A 25,950-nucleotide genomic window follows, 5' to 3' on the forward strand; every position below is an offset into this window, starting at 1 on the left:
ATGCGTAGGGTGTTCGTTTAGGAGCGGCGGTCTTCAATCGCGTCACAGTTCGGCTACTACCAAAAGTACCCGACGGGGATGGTCTCTGGAAGGTCATCGCCGTGAGGACAAGCAGGAGACAGCTATGAATAGCAGCAGCATGGAAGTATGAGTGTCAATCGGCGTCGCGTGGGTGGGAGAGATGCTGCCAGACTCTATGAAACCACAGTCGTCCATACTCCTGTAGAGGAAGGTCGTGCAGTCGAGGCCCAGCACATGCCACGCCGGCTACAGTGCAAAGCAGAATGCAACAGCAGCTCGAGGCCGCGCCAAGTAGACAGACCATATTGTTTTGCTCAAGTGTCTCCCGGCTCGTTTGTATTTGTCGCTATCATCCAAGTGCGTTATCGTCGGCAACGAATCAACGAGGGCATGGTTGGGGTATGACGAATCGCCCATTGGCAGCGTTCGTATCGTTGTCGCAGAAGCATCCGAATTCTTCTTGTGCAGACTCAAGTTGGATTGTTTCGCCTGTCGGGCTGCGTCTCGTGGGCTTTTCAACGGTTGTTCCTCCTACCGAATTGGCTTCCAGAAGGTTATAGTTCAAATCGGTCGAGGTCCGTGGACTTGCGCGGGCGGTCGCGAGGATGGAGAGTTTGCAGGTCATGTCGAGTAGGATGGTGGAGCGGGTTCGCGGCTCTCGTTTGCAAAAGTCGAAGGTGCGAGGCTGTAAGACGGGTCTGGGTGCACAGAAGATGGAGTTCGAGTTGTCCAAGTGCGTCGAGAGTGAGGCGCCAGAAAGAGATCAACAAACGCGCAATGCCTCACCAGTGACAAGCTCACGATAAGAGATAAGAGTTCTGGTCTTTGAACTGGAACTTGTCCTCAGGGTATCAGAAAAATTGGCCGCTGAGAACATAAGTGACGAAATTAGTAGGACATCTTATGCTAATAAAACTATAGTTTTTAGGCTATTTATTTTTGTACCCTAAGACTTAGGAGGTCAACGTTTCTGCTACCCAGTGTGATGGGACATGCAAAGCAGACGAGAGAATATTGTTCTTTCCAAATAAGTGTATTAAGTGCATCAATTGTTGTTCATGTACATATGTAATGTGTGTGTCAGTCGGCTGGTGGCATATCAAAAGACAGACTTGCCCTGATATGCTCAAGCACCTTGTATTTAACACGATCAACCAGCCTATCCTGGTCAACGTCCTCTCTCACAGACTTGACGCTCTCAGCCAAATCCTGGATTTCGGACCTCGCATCGATAATCTTGATATCTATCTCGTCACTAAAATCATCGACCTTGATCTCTGTCCTCGTTTCCAGTGCGTCGAGCTCTTCCTGCAGGTCTTTGTGTCGTTTGTCAGAGGCAGCGACTTGTTTTCGCAAGTCATCTACCTCTTCCCTTAGATCTAGGTTTTCTTCCCGAAGGGCCTTGATCTCCGCCCCGTATCGGGCTTGCATCGTCTCCAACTGGGCCCAGATCAAGGCGATGTCTTCGTCGCGTTCGTCTCGTAGATCGTCTCGTAGATCGTATTTGGGTCGTCGCCGCTTACGTGATTCGAAAATGGGTGCATGGGGAGGTGGGGGTTCTGTTTGATCGTAGGATGGCGGTGGTAACTCTGCATGGGGAGCGTCTGTGTGAGGGACGTCTGTTGCACGGGGGACGTCTGTATGGGTGGCGTCTGCATGAGGGGCGGGGAGTGTGACGACTTTGGCACCCGCACCACTGTACATGCTGGCAAGATCATCTTGAACAACGAGCGAAACACCGTTGCTGACAGCATCGCAGACAGGTTGGAGTTGTGCTGTTGATGTGCCTGAGTCTTTAATATAGATCGAGAGCGCGGTAATGTTGGCTAGCTCGTGGATCGAGTCCAGAACCGTTCCCGATTGTGCGCGCAGAGGAGCCAGCGGTTCTTGGGCTTCTGTTGAAACGAGGACTTCGGGGTGTGTATTGAGGCAAAAGTTGAGACAAAGGGTACTGGAGCGGAATTTGTCCCGCACAACACTGGGGATTGTGGGATTTCGAGTGATTTCACACGAAGAGATGAACGAAGGGGATATTCGAAGAATCAAAGTGGTGCCGGTCTTGATTCCCTTGATTCTGATGGGTATATTTAATTGAAAGAATGTTGCTATGCTATCGAAGCGCGTCGTAAAGGTGATGTCCCTGATTTGAGGATCAGGCTCGGCCAGGAAGCGTGTCGCATCATTCCAACACCAGGCGACAACTGCAGAATTCGTCGTATTGACACCGAGACTTGATAAGGTCGCCATTCTTGATGGGTTCTACTGTTAGCTTCGAAATCTGCAGCCACACGTACCTTGGTCAAGCTCGACACCACAAACGGCCGAATCAGCGGTTTCTGACAAAGAATCCTAGCCTTGGTCTCCAGAACTGAGCTGCAAGACCAAGAGTCGGATTCTTCTTTTTACGGTCGAAAGACCAACAGATTTTGACCGAGAGAAGTCAGCTTCGCTGCCGGGCAACTATTTGAGCTCCAGAACTGAGCTGCAAGACATCAAATAGTCCCCTCTACAGACCCCGCTCGTTCCAGCAAAGGAGAAGGTCGCCAAAAGGCGCTCGTTTGAAGGGTACGAAACGGAATTTATGTTGGCCTGTAGCGCGATTCACCGACTTCTCTTGGGACGCGTTTCGGAGGTGGCGATCGGCTCGTGAGGGCGAAAGGACGTATGAAGGTCGCTTCATGAGTATGTACAAGTTGAGGAAGAGGAGCCTCGATAGTCGGGGTCGAGGTCGAGATGGAGGTCGTGGGGAGAAGGCATCGTGACGAATCTTTGTGCTGAGGTGCGTGAGCGATTGCGTTAGGCAGGGTGAGGGAGATTGAAGAGGCTGGATGTGGGGCGGAAGGGGAGTTACTCCGCCCGTTGAAAGATGTGGGTCTTTCAAGTTTCACCCAATAGAAAGCACAGATAGCTGAGAATAAAATCAGTGAGTGGGTTTATAGTACTTTGAGTAGGTTCCTGATCAGTTTATTTTTACAGCCCCATCCTAAGCCTTGTCAACCGTTTCTATCGCTGATGATTGAAGCTGTCCTGATGCTACCAGAGCTCCGAGTCTCTTACTCCGTAGGCTCTATTATTAATCTAAAGTCTTAGCATAAAACTAACACTAGTTTAGTTATTTTCTGAGTCTTATTATTTCCTAAGTACTAATCTAGATAAGAAAAATGTATCAATAATGCTAATACAGTCCAGTAAGTTACATATCCAAACGGTTGAAGCAAACGTCTACATACAAAATTTCCAGTTACACGTTCCAGAACACGATAGCCTTTACGGTCGCCCAAAGAAAAGGTCAATTGCAAGAACAAATAAAAATAAGTGCATATTCTTCTTGTCAAAAATTCTATCAAGTCAATGAACTCATCCCATCAATATTATCTTCCTTTCAGTCACATCATCGATTTCAACTCGCTGTTCGCTTGCCGTGTAGGGTAATAGAGCACGCTAAAAACGTGGATAGCGCTTCAAGTTCAGTAGCAGCCAGCAGCCAGTAGACCAGTCACAGAAACAATTGCATCTTCTATCGAATCGACGTTCGTAGAACCAGCCGTCATTCATTCTAAATCACGTTTTCTTGTTTGCCAGGATATTAGCAGGGAATACTACCTTTGACCAATGGAAAGCACCCGCGTTCCTGAACCTCCATTTGACGCGATGACGCCCTGAAATTCAGCGTCCCAACCCTACCCGCCTCGTCGACACCAATGATGCAATTGCTCCAACGCGCCCTGGCTCAATACCTACCGACGACGAAGGCTTCAATGAGTGATTCCGGTATTAGCCCACAGATATTTAGCGCTCCCTGCGCATGCAACCCTGCCCAGAACGACACAACAAGACACGAACCCTGTACAGTCCATTGGACGGACAAATACGACTCGAGCTCGCCTGCTATAACGAAGAGGCTACTTCTACTATGATGAGGTCTACCATTCCTTCGCGCGCCCATACCCCCGATACTCACGAGCGAACCGTGCACGACTCTTAACATCGACGAAACTATTCCGCCCGCATGTTCCAATCAGCATATCGGCCAACTCACGCCGAAATGTACGACGACAAGGCTCCTGTGACAGCTACAAACTGTGCAGGACGGCTTTGCTGATGGCACTGTCATTTGCGGAAGACGAGATGTGCGGCAAAAGTCGAGAACCAGGACTCAGCGATACATCGGTTGGAATGGAGTGCCCTCGAGCGCGCGACCGTTGGTTCATTGCGTTCCATCTTGACTTAGCTCGACCATGCCGTTCTTCGACCGGTCCCCAACTGCAATACCGTATCTGCTCCGCGACACGCTCGATACTCGATCCAAGTAGGTGAAGACTCATCGATCCGATATCTCTGACACGGAGTTCGCTGCTGCGACGGCTTGACGATTTTCGCCCATACCTAGGAAGCATCATTTGCTGGGGATACTTGGTCTCCCACTCGTACACAACGTCGAACAAGCCTTGTCAAAGCTATGTCATAATGATCAAAGTAGCGAAGCATACACAAGCCCCGCGTTTGCACCAACCTCGCGATCAGAGGCATTCGACACCCACAATCGCCAATGACGAGAGGAAAACCGCGCTTATGGCGACGGTACGAGGCTGCAACGCACGAAATGCAGCATGATGGAATGCTTGCGGTATAACGAAGCCCTCTGTACTTCTCGCGAATACTTGAACAATGCGAAAGGTCGCTTGCGACACTTGGCCAGCGACAGTGCTGCATCGATTGCATCACCCGCCAACCGTGCTGTTCCTATACGCCTTAAGCTCTCACGATCCCGTTAACTGAGCTCGATCACCCCCTTGACAAGGAATGCCCGAACCTTTCGCACCGACGCTTTTGCTGTCAACCTTGGGCTAGACCATCGCCGATCAACTTCTGGGTCAATCAGCAGTCAATAATACCGCCCGAGTCGTGCGATCTGTAGGTCTTGCACCCTCCCCCATTACCACTGTCGCGGACCGCTTTCGTGGCAAGTAGATATGTTGTCCCAGCGGCGCTCGAGTGCTAGGTTCAATATGTGAGCATTGTTTTATCGTGGTCTTTGAAGTAAAGTCTTTCGTAGCCATGCTTTGCCTTGTAAGACTGGAGGCTGGAGAAGACTGCTCCAAGTTGCATCCCGAAACTTGGCCAACCGTGCCTTGAGGACCACTCTTGAGTGGGCAGCTCTCATGGGTTATTCCCCGCCTCCTCTTGGAAGTCCCATTTTACATTCAGCTGCCCATGGATTTGACGGTGGAGTTTCCTGCATCTGGTCTGGCTTGCGAATGGTTATGATCTGTAAAAAGAAGCAAGATGAATCGCACAGACCGCCGTACACGCCTGACAGTCTCAGTTTTGGGTCTTGATAACTGCATGTTCCAAGCTGCAGGCCAATTATATTGTCCTGTATTGTCGATCATGGTCAAATTTCTGCATAGTAAGGCGAGTTATAGAAGTGAAGCCAGGCCACAGTGGAGAGAAGCGCATATCCATGATGATTGAGCTGGACAGACGATGCATGCTATGGCATATATAACCGTGTCTATGTAGCAACAGCACCACCTGTCCATTTACTAGCACCCCCATTCTGATTCCCCAACACCGCCAACATGTCGATCGAAAGCAATAAGCTCGACAACATCCACACGGAGACCACCGTTCTTGACAAACCATGCAAGTTTTGCAAAGTCCTCGAGCTTGACGATGCTCTATATGGTGGAGAGATCAAGAACAACGGGAATAGAGAAACTTTTGTCGATTTTGGTGAGGTTGCGGAAACTAAACAGGATCGAATTACAAACTCTGGATGGAGAGTGGCCATGGCGATAAAGGCTATGAGTTTCTTGAGACCGAATAACGACGTGGATGCCCCAAGGACCGTTGCAAAGACAGAACTGCGGTTATCGTACCCGAGGAGAGACAGGCTTCCCGATCTGCAGGCAATTGGCGATACAGCATCAACTGGGTGTGTGTTTTGCAAAGTACTCCGAAGTGACCTAAGAGCCGCGTGGGAGACGACAGAGGCAAAATGGGGAGACGAGAGGGAAGAAGAGAAGGACAGAGACGATGAGAGTGAAGAACAAAGCACAATGGAGCACGAAGCAGAAGACATGAATGCCGATTTGGAGGATGAAGATGACCAGCAAGAGTTCGAGAAGAAAGGAAACGAGGAGATTGCCAAGGACGCCCAATTCGCAAATACAGAGGCACAAACTAGTAAAGCTGATTTGGTGATCACCGAGATGATCTACAAGCTTCGGGAATATGGAGCCGCTGATGATCGCCCTCAACGAACATGGCTGGATGCGTTGTACGTCTTCTTCACAATTCAGTACCAGGGAAAGAAGAGGAAGTACTCTATTCACTACAAAATATACGCGGAACCATCTGGCAAGTTACATATTTGACGACGCAGCATCAAGCAAGGCTAACATAGCATTAGATCTGTGTACTTCTTGGCTTCAGATTAGAGGACAGCCCTTCATGAGCGATCCATTGTCTCCCGTGTCTCTGAGAAGAATGAATGAACTCATTCAACTTTCAGAAAAAGAACAACCAGTGAAAGTCGTCAAGAATTCCTTCTTGCCAACTCGTCTACTTGACGTGCAGGCATCTTGTCCATCTGGCTTGCGTCTGGTCATTACCGAAACGGATCCTGATGTCTACACGCTTGACGCTTCGCAAAGACGATACGCGGCCTTGAGTTATTGCTGGGGTTCGGGGGACGCAGCGTTGAAACAGCTGAAAACCACGAAAGATGTGTTGCAGAAGCACCTCTCTGAGGTCCCTATGGACAAGGTGCCCCAAACAGTCGTCGACTCGATCCGAGTCTGTCGAGCGCTCGGCTTACAATACCTCTGGGTCGATGCCTTGTGTATTCTCCAAGGGGATCGGGAAGATTGGTCAAAGGAGTCATTCCAGATGTCCAACATTTACGAGAACAGTTACCTCACACTATGCGTTGTGCAAGGTGATTCGTGCTCCAGTGGGTTTCTTCGCAAGGACCACAACCCGCCCAATGTAAGAGTTAAGTTCCAATCGAAGCTTGATAGCTCGATTTCGGGCAATATCACTCTTCGGATGCTTCACCCGCCCCCAACAACATTGCGGAGGTGCACAAAAGAATTCGGGAAGTACAGTCGCATTGATGATGAGCCTGGGAATTCGGACCTCGAGTCTGCCTCGTGGGGCACACGAGGCTGGACGTTCCAGGAGGATCAACTGGCCCCGCGAAAGGTGTTCTTCGGCAACCTGATGTTCCACGTCAGTCGCGGTTCGAAGCTTGAAGCAGCCGACAGCTCTACTGTGGAACACTTCCGTTTTATCGACACTATGGGGTCTTTGGAACAAGGACTAGAGACTTGGTATAGCATGATCACAGACTACTCTAAACGAGTCCTTTCCTTTGAGCAGGACAAGTTCCCGGCCATCGCAGCTTTGGCCAGACATTTCAGCGAAAGATTCGAGGGTCAGAGGTACATGGCAGGCCTGTGGGAGTCAGACATCCACAAAGGCCTTCTTTGGACCTCAACCTCGGAGTGGAAGGAATTCGACGAATACCAGAGGCTTGTGCCAAAGGAATATACTGCGCCATCTTGGAGCTGGGCCCGTCGTCCCCTGCGATTAGATTGGGTTCTGATTGGTGATGAAAACCCCAAATCCGAGCTTATCGTCCGCGGCTCAGATGTCGTAACAGAGGAGCACAATAAGTTTGGCCGCATTTCAAAAGGCCGTCTACTCCTGACAGCGCGAAAGTTCAAACCAACAACGCGACGAAACGGAAAGATCGGGATCAAGCACTCAGATGCATTGTGGAAGTTCATGAACTCACGACCGTTCAACTACATGTTGCAGTCCAAAAACAACGAGTATATGGCCAAGATCCGATTTGACTGGGATAGCCAATCGTCTCTTAACGACGATGGCTACCCACGTGGACCGATGAACGATATATCTTTGATCCTCACTGCTAGTATATTCCCAGGAAATGACTGGATGCTGAAGAGTGATGATTTAGCGGATGATCAGGAGCTGTTGCTTGGGATCGTCGTGATACCTTCAACCGAAGAACATGGCGCGTACGAAAAGATAGGGCTCTTCTTTACGGAAGATAGAGGGGAGGGTGGAAGAAAGTTCTGGAAAGATATTCCAATGCAGGACTTGGTACTTGTTTAGACAATACGTGCAGCTAGAGTCTTGTATTCAAGCAGATGGGAAGCCAAAAGTAGTGATCTGCGATATCCAACGCTAGGATTCTTGACTTGATGACACTCGTTGGACGCCTCATAAGCAACATTGGCGAGAACAACTGACAAGGGTAGGTAGCTTGGACACCCAAATGGACCACAGTCAATCGCTTTCCACAATTTGTCTCTGCCTTGAGCTATCATGCCCAGCAGGGTCTTTGATAGAAGACTCCTGAAAAGGATGTATCTATGTCAAGAGCATTTATTGGTTGAGTTCAAGTGCATCTAGATTTTCACTGCAATTTTAACCCTCCCCAAGCGTTTCCGAGTCAGGCTGAAATGCAGGATAGTTTGTCTGCATTGCAATAGGTACTAAACCCCATAAAGTGCCCTAAGGCTAGAAGCTATTCCTGTTTCCGACTAGCTGTGCGAACACTTTGTCAGCTCATAGACCACAACCACCCACAAGTCTTCAACAAAAACAGTTGGTACTGTGGTCTAGTTGGTTATGACATCTCGTTAACACCGAGAAGGTCCCCGGTTCGAGCCCGGGCAGAACCTCATCTTTTGCGTGTTGCGCAGGATTTCCTTTTTGTTCCTGGAGGTGGATCGTGACCCAAGTCTTTGATACAAAGCCCCGTTCTTGCTAGGGTACTCCATCCAAGACATAGTGATTCCATTTTCCTCTTTCATTTTCACTGACTGCCGGTTTGGCATGTCGGGATCCTACAGCATACTAAAATTGATTGTGAAGCTCGAAATGAGGGCACGGGGTAGTTGCAAAGCGGTGTGCAACGTCTCGCAAAATACACACCAAACCCTTCGACAAAGAATTTACACGAGGAAGAGGTACTAGACCAAAGCAAGAAACTCCACGCTGATACGGATACTCAAGAAGAGCTATCCGATGTCTAAAACACCTGCTACAATGTACCGCTCGATAGCGCGGCGAGTGGCTGCCAAACGAGCACAATTGTTGAACTAGAGCCAGTGCATCGTTCCCAGAGCTACAGTCTCTTGTAACTTGGTATATTGAAGGATGCAAACATTTCATGTATTGACGGCGGCATGGCATGAGAACACGAAGAGAAAGGCTGCCAGGTAGAAGGTAAAAAACGTCACACCGCTGCCTGTATCACATAGCTCATTAGTTTCCAAGACACAACTGGGAAAAGACAAAGACTCAGTTGTCAAATGTGATATATCGATTCCGCCCTTTTCGCTCTTAACACCTGCAAGAATAAGTCCTGCACAATTAAAGGACCCCTGAACGCTAGCATCGTTGTACAACACCAGCAACGACGTAATTTCTGCCACTCAGGGGCAATCTTAACGTCATCTTCACTCCCCTCTTTCTTTTCCCTGCCCAGTCTCGAACATCAAAGGGTATCAGTAGAGAACTACACATTCTGAAAGCAGACAAAGATGGACTTCTTCATCAAAGATCTGTTTGTGTTTATTTAGCTGCATGAATCGGCATCTGCAGCACTAGCTGATGGAAATGACGGACAAAGACTGCGCAAAAGAGATGGATGTCTTCCAACCTGCTGGCGCGGCACATATTATCCAGCGCTTCTCTGCCAATATGGCCTGCTTCTTCACTCTCACCACACATCTCTCGACCGCGAACCTGGAATATCAGCAAACTTCATTATCACCACCGTCGCCAAAATGTGTACTGTGTATGATCCCCGAGTGTTCGACATCCTCTCGCGCTGGTAGTTTGATCCCGCAAAGGATGATAAGTCAAACATGGGCCGTTACCTCAAACCAACCACTGACCGCCAAATCCTCACAGTGTCTGCTCCTCCTTATCCACAAGAACAACGCCCTGTGTCGGGAGTAACCGCATCATCGGATGATCGGTCCCAGCACTCGGAGTCGACCAAGAGCGGAAACAACCACACCTACCACCGGTATCCATCTGCGGGAAACGAACTTCCTACCTTTGATGTCGATTGGCCCGAGGAAAAAGCTGGAGCGATTCCGTCTAGCTTGGATCTTCAGAAGCCACCTACCACCAAACAAGCAACTTCCCACCACCCATCTACTCAGATGTGGCCCTCTCCCTCTACCAACCTCGAAGTGCTTCGTGTCATTGGTTATCGCACAATCTTTGGTCGAGGATACGACGAGAAGAATGAGTTTTGGGTCAGTTGGAAAGGATACCCTAGGTCTGAAGGCACCTGGATGAGGGAGAGCCTCGTTCGACGAATCGCGCCCTTGCAAGTTGCAGAGTTCGACCAAGAACGGCGATTGTCTTGTCACAGGGGTCTTTATGGCGAGATGTTTATCAGGAAGTCTGCGCCGTGTTGTGATGGCAAGGAGGAAAGCTTTTGTGAGGGGTGTATAGTTTGTGGAAGAGGCTGTCATTGATGAAGATGGAGGGGATGATTAGACTTTGATGAACACTCAGGCACTTATTTAAGCCGTTTGAAGCGCATTTCTTTATGACTCAAATCAATCATGTTCTATGTACGACATGTGCCTTCTGGCCGCGATCATTGACAATATTATGCCAGTGTCTGGGCCATGGCTGTCTTTGTTTTGGCATTCGTAGTTACAATCGGCTAGGACGACGAAGTATAAGCTAAAGGTCGGGAGCCCAATGACTCCATTTACGAATGAGGGTACAAATAACTTACCGTTGCCCCCAGAGAGAGTTCTTCGCACCTCCCGATATTCTGAAGCTCTTCCTGTATGTGTGAGCACACTAACACGACGCAGTCCCAATGTTGATGTCCCCTATTTCCAGCCAACACTTCATCAAACTTGATCAGGCCGCGTGGCCTAATGGCTAAGGCGCTAGATTTCGGTCCTTCAGCATCTGATTCTCTAGAGATTCCAGGTTCGACTCCTGGCGTGGTCGATTGACACAGCTGATTATTCTTTTTGCTACTTTGCATGAATAGTAGAATCTGTGTCCTTGTGGTGGCATCGTTGATTGTCGAATGCGATACCCGCTCTTCCATACCGGTTTACTTCAAGATATCTGGGTAGCCCATAGCCGAAATGGTGAACGTCGAGAGAATATCTTGTGGCGCTTCCTCTGCAAGACACTACCTACCAAAGTGCTGACTGGCTTTTCCATAACCTATAGGTGAAGTTTTTGGCGTTGTCGACTTTGCGATTCGGTTTGCTGTATCTCTACCCCCCTGTCTTAGTAGTTACTGCTATCAATCACATGGAGCATGAGGGGTCTCACTCTTTACCAAGCACTGCAATAGAACAAATAAACCCAAGATGAATTGTGCCTTTTTCAATTGACATAACGCTTGATGTTACTCATAATAGATGCAACAGAGCTTTATACAATAAAATAACGCTTGGAATCAGAACCTTACGCCTTGGCACTCCATAGCCCAAAGAAAGCAAAGATAATGCCAATCACCTCGGCGGTAAGAGTGCGGTCTACACCATAGAACATCCATCTCTACAATGCCTCATTCTTTTTATTGTACCACTCAGCGTAGGCGCCTGGAGCAACTTTTCGAACCTTCACCTTGGGTTCCCAGGTGAGGGACCCGTGTTCATTGGGGAATCCGACCCATTGGCAGAGGAGCCTCGTGGCTCTGTTCGGGTTAGAATGATTTTCGCCAATAATGGCAAAAATGTGGTACGAATTAAGGCCGGTCGCTTTGTCACGTCCTCCAAGGCTCTCCTAGTACCGGTAGACAATGTCTGGCATTGACTTCTGAACATCGAGCTCTGAGGCCCAGCTACACTTGCCGTTGGACCACATGGTGTTCAGTTCGACGGTACAAGTAGTAGTGTTGATTTCGTGTTTGACAATGCTTGTAATAAATGTGATTTTATCGTTGCACTGAGACGAGTACGAAATGAAGGATGCGTCATCGTTATCGTCATCATGATTGCCAACCAATTTTGTAACGGGGAGAATATGTGCATCTGGTTCCGCTGTTGTCTGCTGAGCGAGAATTTGTTGGCTGGGAAAGGCGTCAGAGAGAGGCGACAGCCATTGATGAAAAAAATAATGTGCATCAGTGGAGGTGTCTCGAAAGATCTGATTTTAGCCATAGCACAGAGGTGAATATACCTACCAGACTCACCCTCTAAACATGTAGTAGTGTCGTATTCAGGGGCAGAGGTAGGTCGCGACCAGTCATATGTTTGGTCGAAGTCACTGGTACGAAGCATTGTGAACAATGCGCGTGGCGTCTCCAAAGATAATATGATGCTCTATGAAAGTCGAGAGGTATGATGAACTAGTGAGAGAAAAACGGATGTGTTGAGATGTGCGAGATGAAACCGTTGAGAAAAGTCTGAGAAAGTCAAGAAGTTGCGTTATCAGCTTTAGTGGCACTGGGAAACGGCGACCGCTGCATGCGACTGCCAGAATATTTGTAAGGAAAGACCCAAGTGATCTGGGGCATGGATATCACAAGAGTACGTGCAGAGTACTGCTCCCAGTTTGGCAAGCGGGTTCTCCCTCAGTACGCCATAATTTGTTAGAAAGCTTGGAATATATCTACTCTCAGTATCGTCAAAACTGAGTCAAGTATCACCCTCTTCAACGCTGTGCCCATGTGTAATTATCAGTAGCTCCACCGCATACCACCATCAAGTATTAAGCATTGGCACAGAGCAATAATCCATGTTGTAAGTTACGCATTTATGCCTCACTGGATGGAGTCTATGGGAAAAAAATTCGCAGTACCTGGGCAAATAGAAATGCAAAAAAACATACAACAGCGGGGATTCGCTGGTCGTCACCGACCCAACTACTAATCCGCCCCTTACCAGCTTGACTATGGGAGAGCGGACGGGATCCCGTATTTTCTGGTAGGTATGGTCGTATGTACAGGTTGAACAGCCAAAAGGTGACTATATCGAGGGTTTCGGGGCACCATATTGGCGTTAGCCTTCGCCAATGGCGAAACAACACTTCAATGCAAGGCTCCAGCGACTTTAGTCCAAGCACTAGATGATGCTCTTATATTTTGCTGATATATAGATAATTGATGATAGGGCCCTTTATGACACGGTGTAGTATCTACAGATCGATCTCAGCCTCAGGGACCAACTGGGTTTATGGATGTAAGTCCTAAGATCCTTCGTCTCAGACGATGGCACTGACCCTCAATGACCAGATGTTTGGCCGAGACCCCACATGTTCCAGCGCTTGGGATAATGTGCATCCAGGAAGAAAACTTCATCGCAAGAAAAGGTGGCTCATTAAGGTTTTGGGTAGGCTTTCTGACAGCTTCATGGGACTTTTAGTGTACTTCCATTCTTAAACGGGCAGAAACATCCTCCTCCGAGGCAGTACGGAGAGCGAAAACAAACTGACGACCACAAAGTTATAGCAAGTCGATCCCTTAAGACACCCGATCTAGAACGTGGTTACTTTCACCGCCGTATTCTCAGCCCTACTCGATTGTGCGGCTGTAGAACCCCCTGCAGCAGGCTGCAACAACCTCTAAGCTCAGCTGCTTCCTAAATAAGGTTAGGTAGACCTTATGTGTTGGCTAGTGTCTCAAGGGTCTGAACTTGACCTGAAGGCCAGCCGCATAGCCTGCTTGTGTACTTGTTGCCGTATCGCATCTGGCATCTCGCTGATTGAACTTGACAATTTTATTTCGTCCATATCAAGTTTCAAGGAGGCCGTTCAATGTCGATCCTGTTCCGTTTCATCTATGCATGCTCTCATCGTCCATGGACGTGCGTAGTCTTAGTTAATGAAAATACCGCCAACAAAAGTCAACCTACGGCACACAAGTGGAAATTAGCTGGTGTAGTCCCGCCCAGGCACGGAGGATAATTAAAATCGAACTAAACCCCAGACAAAAATGCCTTATTTACCTCACAGCGCCTGAAGAGAGTGGCGGCTTACTGAAACTAGCCTAACGCACTTATTGGCATAGCTCGTTTATGAGCTGAAAACTACCGTGCAGGGGTCTCAAATTGAGCCTTCCTTTCGAGGGATCGGTGCTCGTATGTTCAAGACATCTTAGCCATTGCCCCTTAATTATACTGACAGAATACGGACAAGACTCGTTTTTGGTCCGACAAGCCTGTGATAGTCGCTTCCCCAGTTCAAGTATAAAAGCATCACTCTCGGCACCCATCTGTCCTCAGTATACACCTCTTCACCACTTTTCAACACTCTCTTCACAGAACAACTTCTTCACGATGCGCTCAGCCATTATCATCGCTATCGGGGCCACCCTCGCCTCCGCTTCAAGCCCTGTCGAAAAGCGTGATGCCAAAGAATGTGCATCGCTCGCTCAAGACTTCCTCCCCAAGTTGACCGATATCCCCACTCCTGAGGGATCGCTCGTCAGCTTCATCGCTAGCAAGACTGAGCTCGCCACCTTCACCAACAGCTGCGAATTCCCCCACGTCACCGGCACTATGGCCAAGGAGTACTCCTCCTACGTCGACAAGCTCAGCTCTTGGTACAAGGACCAGGTCAGCGACGTCTCTAAGCTCATGGCGGCCTGTTCCGATGTTCCTGAGGTCAAGACTGAGCTTGACAAGCTAAAAACAAACGGCGCTCTTTGCAGCGAGCTTTCCTGGGCAAAGGAGACTGGCTCTGCTTCCAGCAGCTCCGACGGCGACAAGGACGATGACAGCAAGAAGAAGGATGAGGGCAACGCTGCTGGCCTCAACACCATCGCAGCCGGTTTCGTCGTTGCTGTCGCTGGTATTGCTGGTGTCATGATGCTTTAAATAGCGTCACTCGGTAGTTTCACGAACGAAGCCATGTCGGGAAAGAATATTTTCGGTGTTTTAGTTATCTAGCCAAGGTGTACGGGTGTCTATAATTCTTTGGAAAGCCTCAATATATGTGTCACGGCCAGCTTCTGTTCATTCCCTTGATGTTTAATTTGTGTGATGCCATGGAGAAGTCTAAGACTTGTCTCGGCTTCTCGGCACTGAAGGATTTTCGACACAAGGCCGAATCCTGCCATCTAATTTCCGCTCCAGGCTCCTGTGACCATGGAAAATAGCGCCAACCGGCGCTAGGCTGAATGATCTACAGGGGACAAGGCTTAATGTCGGCCAATCTCAAAGCAATGGCGACATGCCTTGTCTTTTACCTCAATTGTACTCTGTACCATCGCGGTAGCATCCGAAAATGTCGCCTATTCTGGCAACCAATGTGAATTGTCAAGATCATAGCAGCATGCCTCTCATCATCAACCTTTGTTCTTGAATGACTCCGTGTGAGTATCGCACAACAAGCGATTGTCTCGTTGCACAATGGCGGTATAACGACTCAACCATTATTATGTGCAGCTGGATGTTGAGAGCGATGGTCCAATTCAGACAGCTGTAGCATCAGTTGAAAGAGATTACAGGGGACCTGATGGTATGTCATTCAAGAACTGATGCTACAGCTGAGACTAGCTACAACAGTCCTGGTCAACAATGCTGGTAAGGCCTTTAGAAGATCTAGATAGTAGATAGCCGGGCTGTATAGAATTCGGGCTGCAACAACCTTATCACACTTCTAGACTTTCCAGAAACTGACGGTAAAAACATTCGGGCCAAGGTCTATCATGATCTCGAGACCCCCGGAAACAAATAGCAGATATCACGAGTACGGGTTTGGTCGGAAACACCAATGCAATCAATTTTGTAATTTACTACAGGAATGTTTGTTTATCTAACTGTTGTACCTGCTGTAGTGCATCGAATGAGACTATCTTGCTTATATAACAGGCGGACATTGGATTGGGCTAATGACAGCACCGTCTCCCATAGTCAATGATGTCCTTGGAACAGATTAAGGAATGTCGGACTTGTTGCCTTAATCGCAGTGCTTAAAGCTGAGCTTTGGTCCACAGTATGCTTCATGGTCGAAAGACTCCGCCGGCCCGATGGCAAGATACCCATTCCACGGTCCACCTTGGGGGGTCAGATGCAAACATTCGGTACCGCAAACCTTTGAGCCGTGTTTCTTGATGTGATGTTCGATTGCGCCAGCGATAGCTTCCCGTTCGCCGGTTGTGTCGCACATTATATCAAGAGACTGGAATCGTCAGTGCATATTTCGACGATAGAAGAACCAGTGAGGGTTACGTACGCGATATCGGTAAAAGAGTTCGTTGTTTGGACCGGCGTATCCAGTAAATGTACCGGACATTTTCATTTTCGTAGTATACTTAGCTGTACCACCTAAATGTTACATTAGTAGTATCTTCATACTAAACTATTATTTACCTACTGAGCTGACCGTAAATACCCTTGAAAAAGAACGTTAGAACGCTGACATGAACGTCAGAGGGTTTCTTACCATGATGGTTTCTCCAATAGCATCGCATGATGCACCAATAGCCGGAAACCTTTCGCAAATCTTTCAAAGTGTTAGAAACACAAAATGTATTAGAGCTGGATTCGACCGACCTTGTACTTCCTCCGCGTCTCAAGTGCAGTGTCTTTGAGCTCCAGACCTTGAAGATGGTACTGCGCCATGTCTTCAGGCATTGCTGCGTCGGCCATCAGAAGCGGCTCAGTACCCTCGGAAGTAGACATAGAGTATATAAATGTTGGCAAAGACATTAAGACCAAGAATTTCGTAAGGCTTGATGTCATCTTTGTTGAGGTAGGCAGCGAGGTTGAGTAGTAAAGAAGCAATGGGAATAATGTATGCGGCTGAGGCCTTGATGAAAGTGTCGAGAGAACGTGTGTCGACCTGAACAGTTAAAGTTATTGCCGTGAAACTTGTGTCTTTCTAGAGGAATTATTCGTATTCTATAGCTGCATATACCAGATTGACTGAAATTTCAGAATGATGGAAGTGGGAAGATGGTAGACGTCGCAAAGTTACAACGAGGGGATTAAGGCTGCATTGAATGCGGATGTGCCGCTTATCCGGTAGAAGTAAGCTGTTGGCTCGATGTGAAGTTAAAATTGTACGACATTGACGAAATGGTTAGAACCAACAGATTTGAACAGGAACCAATAGCTCTTTAATATATAAAAGGGCCCTTCTGCCTTCGGAAGTACGGCACGTCTCACATCAAATTGATGTGGTCTGTATGGACAAAGGCCAGAGGATCCCCACTGATCTCATCATCTGATCATATTCATGTATTCTATTGGATAATAATAACCTCAACTGTAAGGGCATTGTAATTATGTCATGGTTTATTACTGTTATATATGTCTCAAGCAGTCAAAGGGCAATGCAAATAGGTTGTCGAGCAAGTCGTCGCCCGGTACAGTAACATCTGTTCTCATTGGACGAACGGGCGTGTCGAGTTTGTGTTTGTCGGCATATATAAACGAAGGAGACGGTGGTGTTGTAACTGCAGCCTGGTCTAACACATACCAGCTTTCGTCGTGGAAGCCCGAATCAACAAAGCTGGTCGCTGTTTTGGTGCTCATAGGAGGATCCTCGAGGAACGCCCATTCCATCGCATCGCCTTTCTTGTCCGCCTCAGCGCAATAATGTTCTGGTAAATCCACTTGCGCAAACTGATATATAGGTGAATCTTCGTTATTGACAAAGTCTCGCAAGCGTTGTAAAGCTTTTATAGCGTTAATGGATGTTCATGGGGTGGCCAAATAGGTTTCATGTACCTGTCAAGTTTTCGTCTTCTGTCTGCTTCAAGGTATGGTTTCCACTCGACAGAGATGAGCTGTTGACGTTTGATCTTTCTGAGTTCTTCATGGTGTCGTCTTGTGAATCTTTCAGTTTCTGTCTTTCATGTACTCTTCTTTTCTTCCTAACTCTTTGTCGTAATCAGCAAGAATGAAATAGACTGAAGGACTTGGAGTGAGACTAACGGAGACTTGCGAGACTCTATCACCGCACATTCCGTCGTATTCCATTTGCAATTGCTGCAAGGTGACTGTCGTGTAACATCGCATCGTACTTTTCGAGACCGACATGAAAGACATGCCCTTTTAGCTCTGTTGGTTCTCCGCCTTGTCATCTTTGTTTGGCTAGACGTATTCAGATCATTTCCTGTAATATTACACATGATGACAACTGAAGGGGGTTTTATTTACGATATTGCACCTGCAAGCATTCGGGATGAGCGACACTTATAGAGGAAATCTTGTTCATACCTTGACCAGCTATCTTCGCCTGATTTAGGTTAGCTTGGTTGATCGCTACGATGTTTTCCATCCCCCCGCATTCATCTACGGCTATATATAACCGTCGTAGCCGTGCCAATATCCACCCTCTTCTCTCTTCCCCCATTTCTCTACCAACCGCAGACGAAAAGACAAGCGTATTGGTCCAATGTCCGACTCACAATATGATTCAGACGGCACGGAGAACCGCCGTAAAAGAATCCCCCAAGCCTGCCTCAACTGCAGAAGGAAAAAGGTCCGCTGCACTGGAGAAAAGCCGACTTGCGGTTTCTGTGCACGACTTTCACAGAGATGCCTGTATGTTGAAGATAGAAGGAATTTAAAAAGGCCATCAAGTGCATTATCAACTGGCGATGAAGAGGTGATTGGTGCTAGCATGGTAAGAATCAACATCGTGGAAGACGTAGTAAATATTGATTGTCGGTCAGCACACTATCACGGAGAGGTTCGCTATTCTCGAGAACCAAATCTCGACATTACAAAGCACAATCGAAAAGTAGGATTCTCTGTCTGTATAGTATGAGGAGTGTAGCTATATACTGACCACGATATAGACTACTGCCGCTTGTTGAAAACCGGAGTGCAGAGTCCACCAGGCGCTCTCTCGACCAAGTCAATACTCCAGCAACAGCCATACTTCAAACACCCTCGACAATCCAATCACAGGCATCTGATCGTCCCCAATTACAGGCACTTATTTATGCAGCAGATATTTACTTCTGCTTCTGCCATAGTCAACCCTACTCTCTTTTCCATGAACCGACCTTCCGCCAACGTTTAGCAGACAACTCACTTCCCTCGTATCTACTATGGGCTTTTCTATCAGCAGCAAGGCGCTACTCGACTTTCCCAGTCGCTCCACTCAATTGTGCCGATGATGCATCAGCCTATGCCGCCAAAGCTTGGGAATGCATAGAACTTCCTTGGAGTGGTTCGGATTCTCCGGAAAAGATCTTGACTGTCATTCAGACCATCATCTTGATCGTGAGCACCGAAGTACCAGGTGAGTTATTCTGAATCTCATTGCTTTCCTTTTCAAACATTAACTTCCGTGCATAGCTGGCCACTGTACTCAAGCTCATATGAAGCTTGGCTTTGCCGTTCGCCTTGCACAGAACAACAAGCTGAATCTGGAGCCTGACGCCTCGAAAACAGTCTTTGAACGTGAAGAGCTTAGGCGAACCTTTTGGTCACTGTTCCTCATCGACAAGCTGATCAGCCTTTCACGTGGCCGTTTTTGCGCAATCAGGGATGAAGAGTGTAAATTATCTCTTCCGTGCTCTGAAAAGGCTTTTCGAGAGGGCATAGCAGAGCATACGCCAACGCTTGAAGAATTGACCCGAGATTGCGTGGATCAAGAAGCGGTAGATGGATGTTGCCCACTGGGACTCATCGTAGTCATGGTGTCGATCCTCGGCCGTGTTTCTCACTATGTGCTGCATGACACCCAGACTCCACAAGTTGCCTGGTCTTCTACGTCTCCCTACGCCACTTTATCATCTACCCTTCTTCAAGCCGAGCATTACTTTGCAATGGATGAAGACACCATGGACAGCCTCAAGAAACGATGCACCATTGACGGAAACCTCGATCAGCACCTCGCCGGGTCATTCATCTTCGCCAAGGCCATGTTCCACCTGTCGCAATGCCTACTCTATCACCCCTTTTTAATCCAACAGCACCTGCAGTCAGGCAAACAAAAAGCACCTTCTATTTTCATGAAAGAGGCATGGGAAAAATGCAGAACACATGCCGAGAGTATCACAAAACTTATGGAAATGAAGACTCAGAATGTTTTAGTTCTGACATCGATGTATGGGTATTGCATCATGGTGGCTGGGACGATCCATGCCCTATCGATGAACGACGAAAGAGAAAATGTTAGAAATGAGAGCAAAGAACATTATAGTGCTTCGATTGAGTCTCTACAGGACTTATCGCGCTACTGGCCACACGCAGCGTTGATGGTAAGTTGATCTTGACCCCCGAGCGTTTCCAGGAATACATTGAGGTCTAACAAACTCTCTACAGGTCAAAAGATTAGAGCGATTCCACAATCAGTGCGAAACACGTGGGCAAGAACTCTCACCATGTAATTCGAACGTGGAGCGGCCGGCTGGACATGTTAAAGCTCTGTGGCAGAGCGTCGACTACACATCGCTGTCAACCCCGACAAGGCCTGGAAGTCCAACGCCAGCAGCACAGACAACAAGCCAAGACGATTGGGCGCTTTCGGGGGATATGTTTGACTTTACTGGCTTTGGTGGGTTTGCTGAGGGTGTAGATATCTTCAGTATATCGCTTGTTGATGGGGATATGACGTTGGATGGTGAGATGCCAGCGATAGGTGCTTGAATAGTACATTAGAATATCTTGGTGCAAAGTCTTGAAATCATCATTCATGCAATTAATAATTACTATCTTCAATCAAACGAAATTAATCATGTCCAAGAACATAAATCTAAAAGCTAGCGTTCGCAGTCGAATACAATACCATTTTTCTTCCGCATGTCCTCCACAACAGTGAGGACACTTTTGCTGAGCGCCCTCAGATCACCTTCAGCTTCCCTATCACCCTCATTGATGATTCGACCCAGTTCCTTAGCCTCCCACGTCAGGTTCAACATGTTGGTGTATTTGGGACGCTTATCCCCTAGCTCCTCTCCATCTTTAGATCCTCGGGGAATAAACTCCATGGTGCAAATGTCCGTCACATTTGAAGCTTGACCACCCTCTATCCTAATAGTCCCTTTCTCGCAATAGATCTCGGTTGGTGCATGCGAGTCATACAGCTTGCTTGTTCGCGCTTGCAGAGTAAACCTTTGCTTATGCTTCGACGTCTCGGGTGTGTATTCGAAAACGATCAGGCCCCCACCGTCGACGCCTGTCTCAAGTATGACTGGGAAATATGTCTGAGAGGCAGGTACACCAAATAGGCGAATGGAAAAAGTGACGGGATAGACGCCCATGTCCATCAAGCAACCGCCGCTGAATTTGGGAGAGGCCACATTGGGAACATTTGTCTCAGTCATGTCGCCAAAGAGTGGAGAGTAGACTGCCATGGAAAGACTGGCACCATAAATCTTGCCAAACATTTCGTCTCTCGTATTCTCATCATCGAACAATTTCTGTAAAGTCTTGAAGTTGGGCTCTTGAATATGGCGATAGGCCTCGAGGATGAAAAGGTCCTTGGAATCAGCCAGTTCGTAGAGTTCCTCAAGCTCATGCATGTTGGAAGCAAAAGGCTTTTCCATGATGACGTGCTTCCCAGCATTCAAAGTTTTGATTCCTTGTTCATAGTGTAGCGAGTTTGGTGATGCGATATAGACAACGTCGATGCCCTGACTGTTGAGCATGTTGTCTAGGTTATCGCATGCTGCTACAAACGAATCATCTTCAATGGAAGGAGTGTCGACGATGAAGCTCTTGGCGGTATCGAGCTTTCTTGAGTATACTGCTCTAAGTTGAAAAAGTTTACTCTCGTGGCATGATTGTATGAATGAGTTTGTAATCCAATTTGTGCCAATGACGGCAAGTCCAAGAGGAGCAGACATTATGAGTAGGTAATTGATGAGTTTTGTTCTTCCAATAATTAACAACTCTACTGATCAAAGTTTGAGGATTCGTAGTGAACAGTCGGTCTCTTTATATGTGTTAATGCGTATCTTGATGACGGCATGGCGTGGGTGATACGCCATGCTGTGAGATGCTGTGCCTTTTTGGTGATAACCAAGTTATGAAAATCCCCCGATTCGGTAATATTCGGCGAGACTATTACCCGTTTCGAAACACTATGCTTACCGTAACTCTACTGTAATCGGTAATTTCGGCCGGAGTGATTTCAACAAGCGACTGTGGGTAATTTGTACCCAACATGTCCCTTGACTGTCTTTATGTTTGCATGTGACATCCATTTACTGGACAAAGCTTTGATTCTAATAATGGACAACAAATTAGTTTTTTTGTCGTTGTTCATGTCAATAGAGTTTGTTGTGTTTGATTGGCTTTTAACTGTCTACGCGTCCGTGTCAGTGACCCAGCCGGAGTTGTGCAAGAGCCCGAGAGACCGAGCGAAACATATCGGGTTAACGTAATGTCACGAAATCCCAACTTTGATAGAAACAACATTTCTCTTGATTTATTATGAATTAATTCATTAACCACCTGTAACTATTCATCCAACATGAGCGCTCCATACCTTAACGGGCAACAATCCCAAGACGTGCCAAACGACTCCGATGGTTCCGTGCAGAAACGTCAGCGAGTCTTGGCGTGTACTTACTGCCAACAACGCAAGATCAAATGCAACCGCATATTTCCTTGTTCCAACTGCATCAAGGTCTGATCAGGCCCCCAAATACAGAATTGTTCTTTGGACTAACATGTACAGGCTAACTTGACATGCACGCCGTCAAAACCGACTCCGGTACGGAAAAGAAGAACTCCAAATGTCCTGCTACAAGAAAGAATAAAAAAGGTTGAAGCCTTGTTGGAGCAGTACACACTTCAGGGCTCTCCCGCTGCTGAACCTACATCTGCACATACGAATGAGTCCATAGATTTCTCTCCTACGGCCTCTCCAGCCGCATCAAATGGATTCTCGAACCCGATTTCATCCGGCCCTGGGAGACTCGTGGTCAAAAATGGTGGCTACAAGTTTTTGGATAGTATGCTCTGGGGAACCATCCACGATAACGTCAGTATCTTATCGCTGTGATTGGAAAGCTAATACTGACACTAAAGTCTAACAGCTCGAGGAGATGCGCCATATCCTCGACCAAGAAACCTCAGACGACGAAACATGTCCTTCACGGGCGTCACCCGTTACACACGAAGACGACGACCTACTTCTGGCTACAGCTACATCTTCAAAACTCGGAGATCATCTTCCACTACCATTCCAAATCCTTCGATTGTGGCAAATCTTTCTCAACAGAGTCAACCCTCTCAGCAAGATGGTACACGGCCCTAGCACGGAGCAGCTGATCATAAGTGCAATGACGAATCCTATAGAGATGCCACAAAAGTCCAGAGCTTTACTCTTCTCCATCTGCCTCGTTTCCGTGGTCAGCCTTTCTAAAGAGGAAGCCAAGTCGACACTGAATCTTCATAAGAATGAAGCCATTCGGCGGTTCACGGATGGTCTAAAAACAGCACTCAACAAAGTCAATTATCTCAGGAATTATGACATGCCTGTTCTACAAGCATTGATACTTTACTTGGTATGGCGGCCACTGTGTCTACTAACACAATGTGAATTTCTCACTAACTACTTCTGTAGATCTCCCTGCAAGGCCGCAGCAATCACGATGCGGTATGGGTCCTAAGTGGTGCAGTCATCAGGATCGCTCATAAAATGGGCGTCCATCGAGATGGCGAAAATCTCGGATTGAACCCATTCGAAACCGAAATCCGACGTCGTGTATGGTGGCAAATCGTAGCACTTGACTCCATGTATGCAGCAACGTCCGGGATGAGGCCAACATCGCTTCTCCACGGAGCTGATACCAAGAAGCCTCAGAATGTCAACGATATTGATTTCTCCCCCGACTCGAAAGTGATACAGTCCCAGGAAGGTCCTACGGAAATGGCATTTGTCATGATAGTTTATGAAGTTATTAGCTTCATTTCAGATCATCACATGTGCGAATTTGAACAATTGCTTTTTGGAGGTCTGGGCACTGAACCAGGCAGTCCAGAGGCCGAAACCTACCAGGCTTCGGTACAGGAATTACGAGGCCTGGTAGATGAGTTTGACAACAGGCTAAGCGAAGTCGAGAAGAAATATTGTAACCGTTCCGGAGGACCGATTCATGCTCTGGCACTCTTTCTCCGCCCTCACATCATGGAGGAAGGCCGAGTGATGTCTACACCAGTTTCAGAGACCCCAGAATGGGCTACTGAGCTTCAGAACCCCAAAGATAACTTCTTTCGTATCTGGCTCGCTCACAACGAGGGTTCTATCAAGATGTACGAGATGGCTAGCCAGGGAAATTTTCTTTGGGCCTTCAAAACGCACTTCCATCTCGATTCGCTTCTGTTTTTGGCCGGCCAACTAATGGAGCGCTCACCAATCGGGCCTTTCGCTGAGCGTACGTGGCAATTGTTTGATAATTTCTATCGTTATCATGAAGAGTTGTGGGATGTTGCTTATAAGCCGCATCTTCAGTTGGCTAGGCTTCTGCTAAAGTCTTGGGAAATTCGCGAGCAAGAACTTCAAAAGCTTGATCTTCCTCTCGATGTTCCTATCTTCATTCCAAAGTTGAAGATGGAATTGTTGCAGGCTGGACTTTTCCGGACAAGTCATAATACCACAATAGCAACGCAGCCTCTGAATGGGAATAGCCAGGGAAGCTACATTGATAACCTGCAGTTTGGTGACAATATCACAGCTGACATGATGCAAAATTCGGGGATGCCTCTGGACTGGTCCATGATGGATGATCAACAAATGATGGACGCGCAGAACCCAGCCCTTCCCGTCTTTGCCTTTTTCAACAACGCCAGTGGCTGGTGAATGGGTGCAGAGAAATACAATGGGCCTGCAAAGGAAAGGCAATCATAGATTTCATACTGGAGTATAATGCTTGTATAGAATATACATAATGATAAACGAGAACAAGCTGGCGATGTGATGATGATGGCTTGCTGTGATCTAGGTCATTCCCACCACTGTGACCTCACAGGACATTGATGAACTGTTCGGGCAAAGGCTTGTCTTGGACCCAAGCCTTGATTCCATCTGCGAATAACTCTGGAAATTGAAGATTCCAGCCATGGATGGCTCCTTTTATGAGGCACGCCATGGTCTTGCTTCCATCATCACGCCCTTGTGAACGGAAGACTCCAGCCATATCTTTTGTCCCTTCAATATTGTCGCCTTGGTCTCCCGCAATAGCCAATATTCGCTTATCCTTCGTAGCCACATCATTTACAGTCTCTTGCCCCCACTTTGCAAGACCTTCATAAGCGTCTTTGACCAAGTTCCAATCGTTATTGCCAGCAATCTCATTCTTCAACTCTGTGTGTTCTTTGATACCAGCCTTCCAGACGCTAAACGTGTAAAAGCCGGAAAACATGACAAACTTGAGTCCATAGTGCAGCAGGCTGGGTCGCTCAGCTATCCAACTCTGCCAGGGCATGAAAGGTGCAGCTCCAGTGACGAATGCTGACATGACGAGATCTGGATGTCGACGGATTATCTCCATTGTTGTAAAGCCTCCCAAAGACAGACCAACGACGTGTGCTCGGCCATCGTGGGCGTACGTTCGGATAAGATGCGCGACGGAGTCTGCACCAAGTTCAAGAGACCAGGGACCGACTTCTTTTGACTTTGAGTGCTGTGGAAGATCGGGAATTATGAGATGATAATCGCTGAGGAATGGTACGACGTGCTCCCATTCGAGGTTACAAGAGAAGAGGCCATGGATCAGTACAACTGTTCTGGGGGATGATTCATTACATGAGCGAAAGAACAACTGTTTCTGTGGCTTGGATGTTTCTGCCATGGTTCGCGTTATTATGTTTCCTTTATCTTTATTGAAAGAAGCTGATAATTCCTTTCAGAGAAGGAGATGCTTCGCCTCAATTGCAGCTCGGCATGAAGTTTGTCCGATGATTCCTTCGTTCAATTAGGCTAGGAAGGATCTCGCTAGAAACAATGAGAGGCTTGTAAAACTTTGGCTGCTGACATTGT

The 25,950-nt window shown here is 47.6% G+C and overlaps 13 protein-coding genes and 3 non-coding genes across 16 annotated transcripts; 8 read left to right on the forward strand and 8 right to left on the reverse strand.

Annotated features, from left to right (window-relative positions):
- Positions 1-147: 147 nt before the first annotated feature.
- On the forward strand, positions 148-655 carry FGSG_12467 (uncharacterized protein; the record flags this gene model as incomplete). Its single annotated transcript, XM_011324142.1, is given in 2 exon segments — positions 148-378; positions 380-655. Coding segments are annotated over 2 exon segments (507 nt in total).
- Positions 656-1,039: 384 nt separating this feature from the next.
- FGSG_03300 (uncharacterized protein) lies at positions 1,040-2,793 on the reverse strand. The gene has a single exon (XM_011324143.1). The coding sequence runs from the start codon at positions 2,266-2,268 to the stop codon at positions 1,102-1,104; it is 1,167 nt and encodes a 388-aa protein (XP_011322445.1). The 5' UTR covers positions 2,269-2,793; the 3' UTR covers positions 1,040-1,101.
- A 1,301-nt stretch (positions 2,794-4,094) lies between these two features.
- FGSG_12468 (uncharacterized protein) lies at positions 4,095-4,734 on the reverse strand (the record flags this gene model as incomplete). The annotated part of the gene is made up of 2 exons (XM_011324144.1): positions 4,095-4,468; positions 4,563-4,734. The coding sequence occupies 2 exons, from the start codon at positions 4,732-4,734 to the stop codon at positions 4,095-4,097; spliced, it is 546 nt and encodes a 181-aa protein (XP_011322446.1).
- An 869-nt stretch (positions 4,735-5,603) lies between these two features.
- FGSG_03299 (uncharacterized protein) lies at positions 5,604-8,169 on the forward strand (the record flags this gene model as incomplete). The annotated part of the gene is made up of 2 exons (XM_011324145.1): positions 5,604-6,304; positions 6,465-8,169. 2 exons carry the CDS (start codon positions 5,604-5,606, stop codon positions 8,167-8,169), a joined length of 2,406 nt encoding a protein of 801 aa, XP_011322447.1.
- Positions 8,170-8,667: 498 nt separating this feature from the next.
- On the forward strand, positions 8,668-8,741 carry FGSG_20613. Its single transcript has one exon. It is a non-coding gene; the product is annotated as a tRNA-Val (tRNA).
- A 1,191-nt stretch (positions 8,742-9,932) lies between these two features.
- On the forward strand, positions 9,933-10,578 carry FGSG_03298 (uncharacterized protein; the record flags this gene model as incomplete). The annotated part of the gene is made up of 2 exons (XM_011324146.1): positions 9,933-10,331; positions 10,534-10,578. 2 exons carry the CDS (start codon positions 9,933-9,935, stop codon positions 10,576-10,578), a joined length of 444 nt encoding a protein of 147 aa, XP_011322448.1.
- A 381-nt stretch (positions 10,579-10,959) lies between these two features.
- FGSG_20614 lies at positions 10,960-11,049 on the forward strand. Its single transcript has one exon. It is a non-coding gene; the product is annotated as a tRNA-Arg (tRNA).
- Positions 11,050-11,841: 792 nt separating this feature from the next.
- Positions 11,842-12,338, reverse strand: FGSG_03297 (uncharacterized protein; the record flags this gene model as incomplete). Its single annotated transcript, XM_011324147.1, has 2 exons — positions 11,842-12,127; positions 12,238-12,338. The coding sequence occupies 2 exons, from the start codon at positions 12,336-12,338 to the stop codon at positions 11,842-11,844; spliced, it is 387 nt and encodes a 128-aa protein (XP_011322449.1).
- Positions 12,339-12,881: 543 nt separating this feature from the next.
- Positions 12,882-12,997, reverse strand: FGSG_20030. The gene has a single exon (XR_893025.1). It is a non-coding gene; the product is annotated as a 5S ribosomal RNA (ribosomal RNA).
- Positions 12,998-14,333: 1,336 nt separating this feature from the next.
- Positions 14,334-14,873, forward strand: FGSG_03296 (uncharacterized protein; the record flags this gene model as incomplete). The annotated part of the gene is made up of 1 exon (XM_011324148.1): positions 14,334-14,873. One exon carries the CDS (start codon positions 14,334-14,336, stop codon positions 14,871-14,873), a length of 540 nt encoding a protein of 179 aa, XP_011322450.1.
- A 900-nt stretch (positions 14,874-15,773) lies between these two features.
- Positions 15,774-16,918, reverse strand: FGSG_03295 (uncharacterized protein). The gene is made up of 5 exons (XM_011324149.1): positions 16,554-16,918; positions 16,444-16,503; positions 16,375-16,393; positions 16,234-16,325; positions 15,774-16,179 (listed from the first exon to the last, which is right to left on the reverse strand). The coding sequence occupies exons 1-5, from the start codon at positions 16,740-16,742 to the stop codon at positions 15,958-15,960; spliced, it is 582 nt and encodes a 193-aa protein (XP_011322451.1). The 5' UTR covers positions 16,743-16,918; the 3' UTR covers positions 15,774-15,957.
- A 388-nt stretch (positions 16,919-17,306) lies between these two features.
- Positions 17,307-17,823, reverse strand: FGSG_12469 (uncharacterized protein; the record flags this gene model as incomplete). Its single annotated transcript, XM_011324150.1, has 2 exons — positions 17,307-17,662; positions 17,733-17,823. The coding sequence occupies 2 exons, from the start codon at positions 17,821-17,823 to the stop codon at positions 17,307-17,309; spliced, it is 447 nt and encodes a 148-aa protein (XP_011322452.1).
- A 579-nt stretch (positions 17,824-18,402) lies between these two features.
- FGSG_03294 (uncharacterized protein) lies at positions 18,403-20,645 on the forward strand (the record flags this gene model as incomplete). The annotated part of the gene is made up of 6 exons (XM_011324151.1): positions 18,403-18,551; positions 18,591-18,633; positions 18,683-18,750; positions 18,809-19,257; positions 19,314-20,221; positions 20,286-20,645. 6 exons carry the CDS (start codon positions 18,403-18,405, stop codon positions 20,607-20,609), a joined length of 1,941 nt encoding a protein of 646 aa, XP_011322453.1. The 3' UTR covers positions 20,610-20,645.
- Positions 20,646-20,722: 77 nt separating this feature from the next.
- Positions 20,723-21,610, reverse strand: FGSG_03293 (uncharacterized protein; the record flags this gene model as incomplete). Its single annotated transcript, XM_011324152.1, has 1 exon — positions 20,723-21,610. One exon carries the CDS (start codon positions 21,608-21,610, stop codon positions 20,723-20,725), a length of 888 nt encoding a protein of 295 aa, XP_011322454.1.
- Positions 21,611-22,437: 827 nt separating this feature from the next.
- On the forward strand, positions 22,438-24,771 carry FGSG_03292 (uncharacterized protein; the record flags this gene model as incomplete). The annotated part of the gene is made up of 4 exons (XM_011324153.1): positions 22,438-22,593; positions 22,645-22,950; positions 23,006-23,476; positions 23,536-24,771. The coding sequence occupies 4 exons, from the start codon at positions 22,438-22,440 to the stop codon at positions 24,769-24,771; spliced, it is 2,169 nt and encodes a 722-aa protein (XP_011322455.1).
- Positions 24,772-24,934: 163 nt separating this feature from the next.
- On the reverse strand, positions 24,935-25,762 carry FGSG_03291 (uncharacterized protein; the record flags this gene model as incomplete). The annotated part of the gene is made up of 1 exon (XM_011324154.1): positions 24,935-25,762. The coding sequence occupies one exon, from the start codon at positions 25,760-25,762 to the stop codon at positions 24,935-24,937; it is 828 nt and encodes a 275-aa protein (XP_011322456.1).
- Between the last annotated feature and the right edge of the window lie 188 nt (positions 25,763-25,950).

Source organism: Fusarium graminearum, chromosome 2, assembly GCF_000240135.3.
Source record: "Fusarium graminearum PH-1 chromosome 2, whole genome shotgun sequence".
Classification (NCBI taxonomy): Eukaryota; Fungi; Ascomycota; class Sordariomycetes; order Hypocreales; family Nectriaceae; genus Fusarium; species Fusarium graminearum.

Excerpts from the sequence above, each read along its gene's own strand:
- FGSG_03300 (XM_011324143.1), bottom strand. The coding sequence starts at position 2,268 with ATGGCGACCTTATCAAGTCTCGGTGTCAATACGACGAATTCTGCAGTT.
- FGSG_03295 (XM_011324149.1), bottom strand. The coding sequence starts at position 16,742 with ATGACATCAAGCCTTACGAAATTCTTGGTCTTAATGTCTTTGCCAACA. Across the intron at positions 16,504-16,553 it reads AGACGCGGAGGAAGTACAAG|ATTTGCGAAAGGTTTCCGGC; the intron begins GTCGGTCGAATC and ends ACACTTTGAAAG. Across the intron at positions 16,180-16,233 it reads AACTCTTTTACCGATATCGC|TCTCTTGATATAATGTGCGA; the intron begins GTACGTAACCCT and ends TGACGATTCCAG.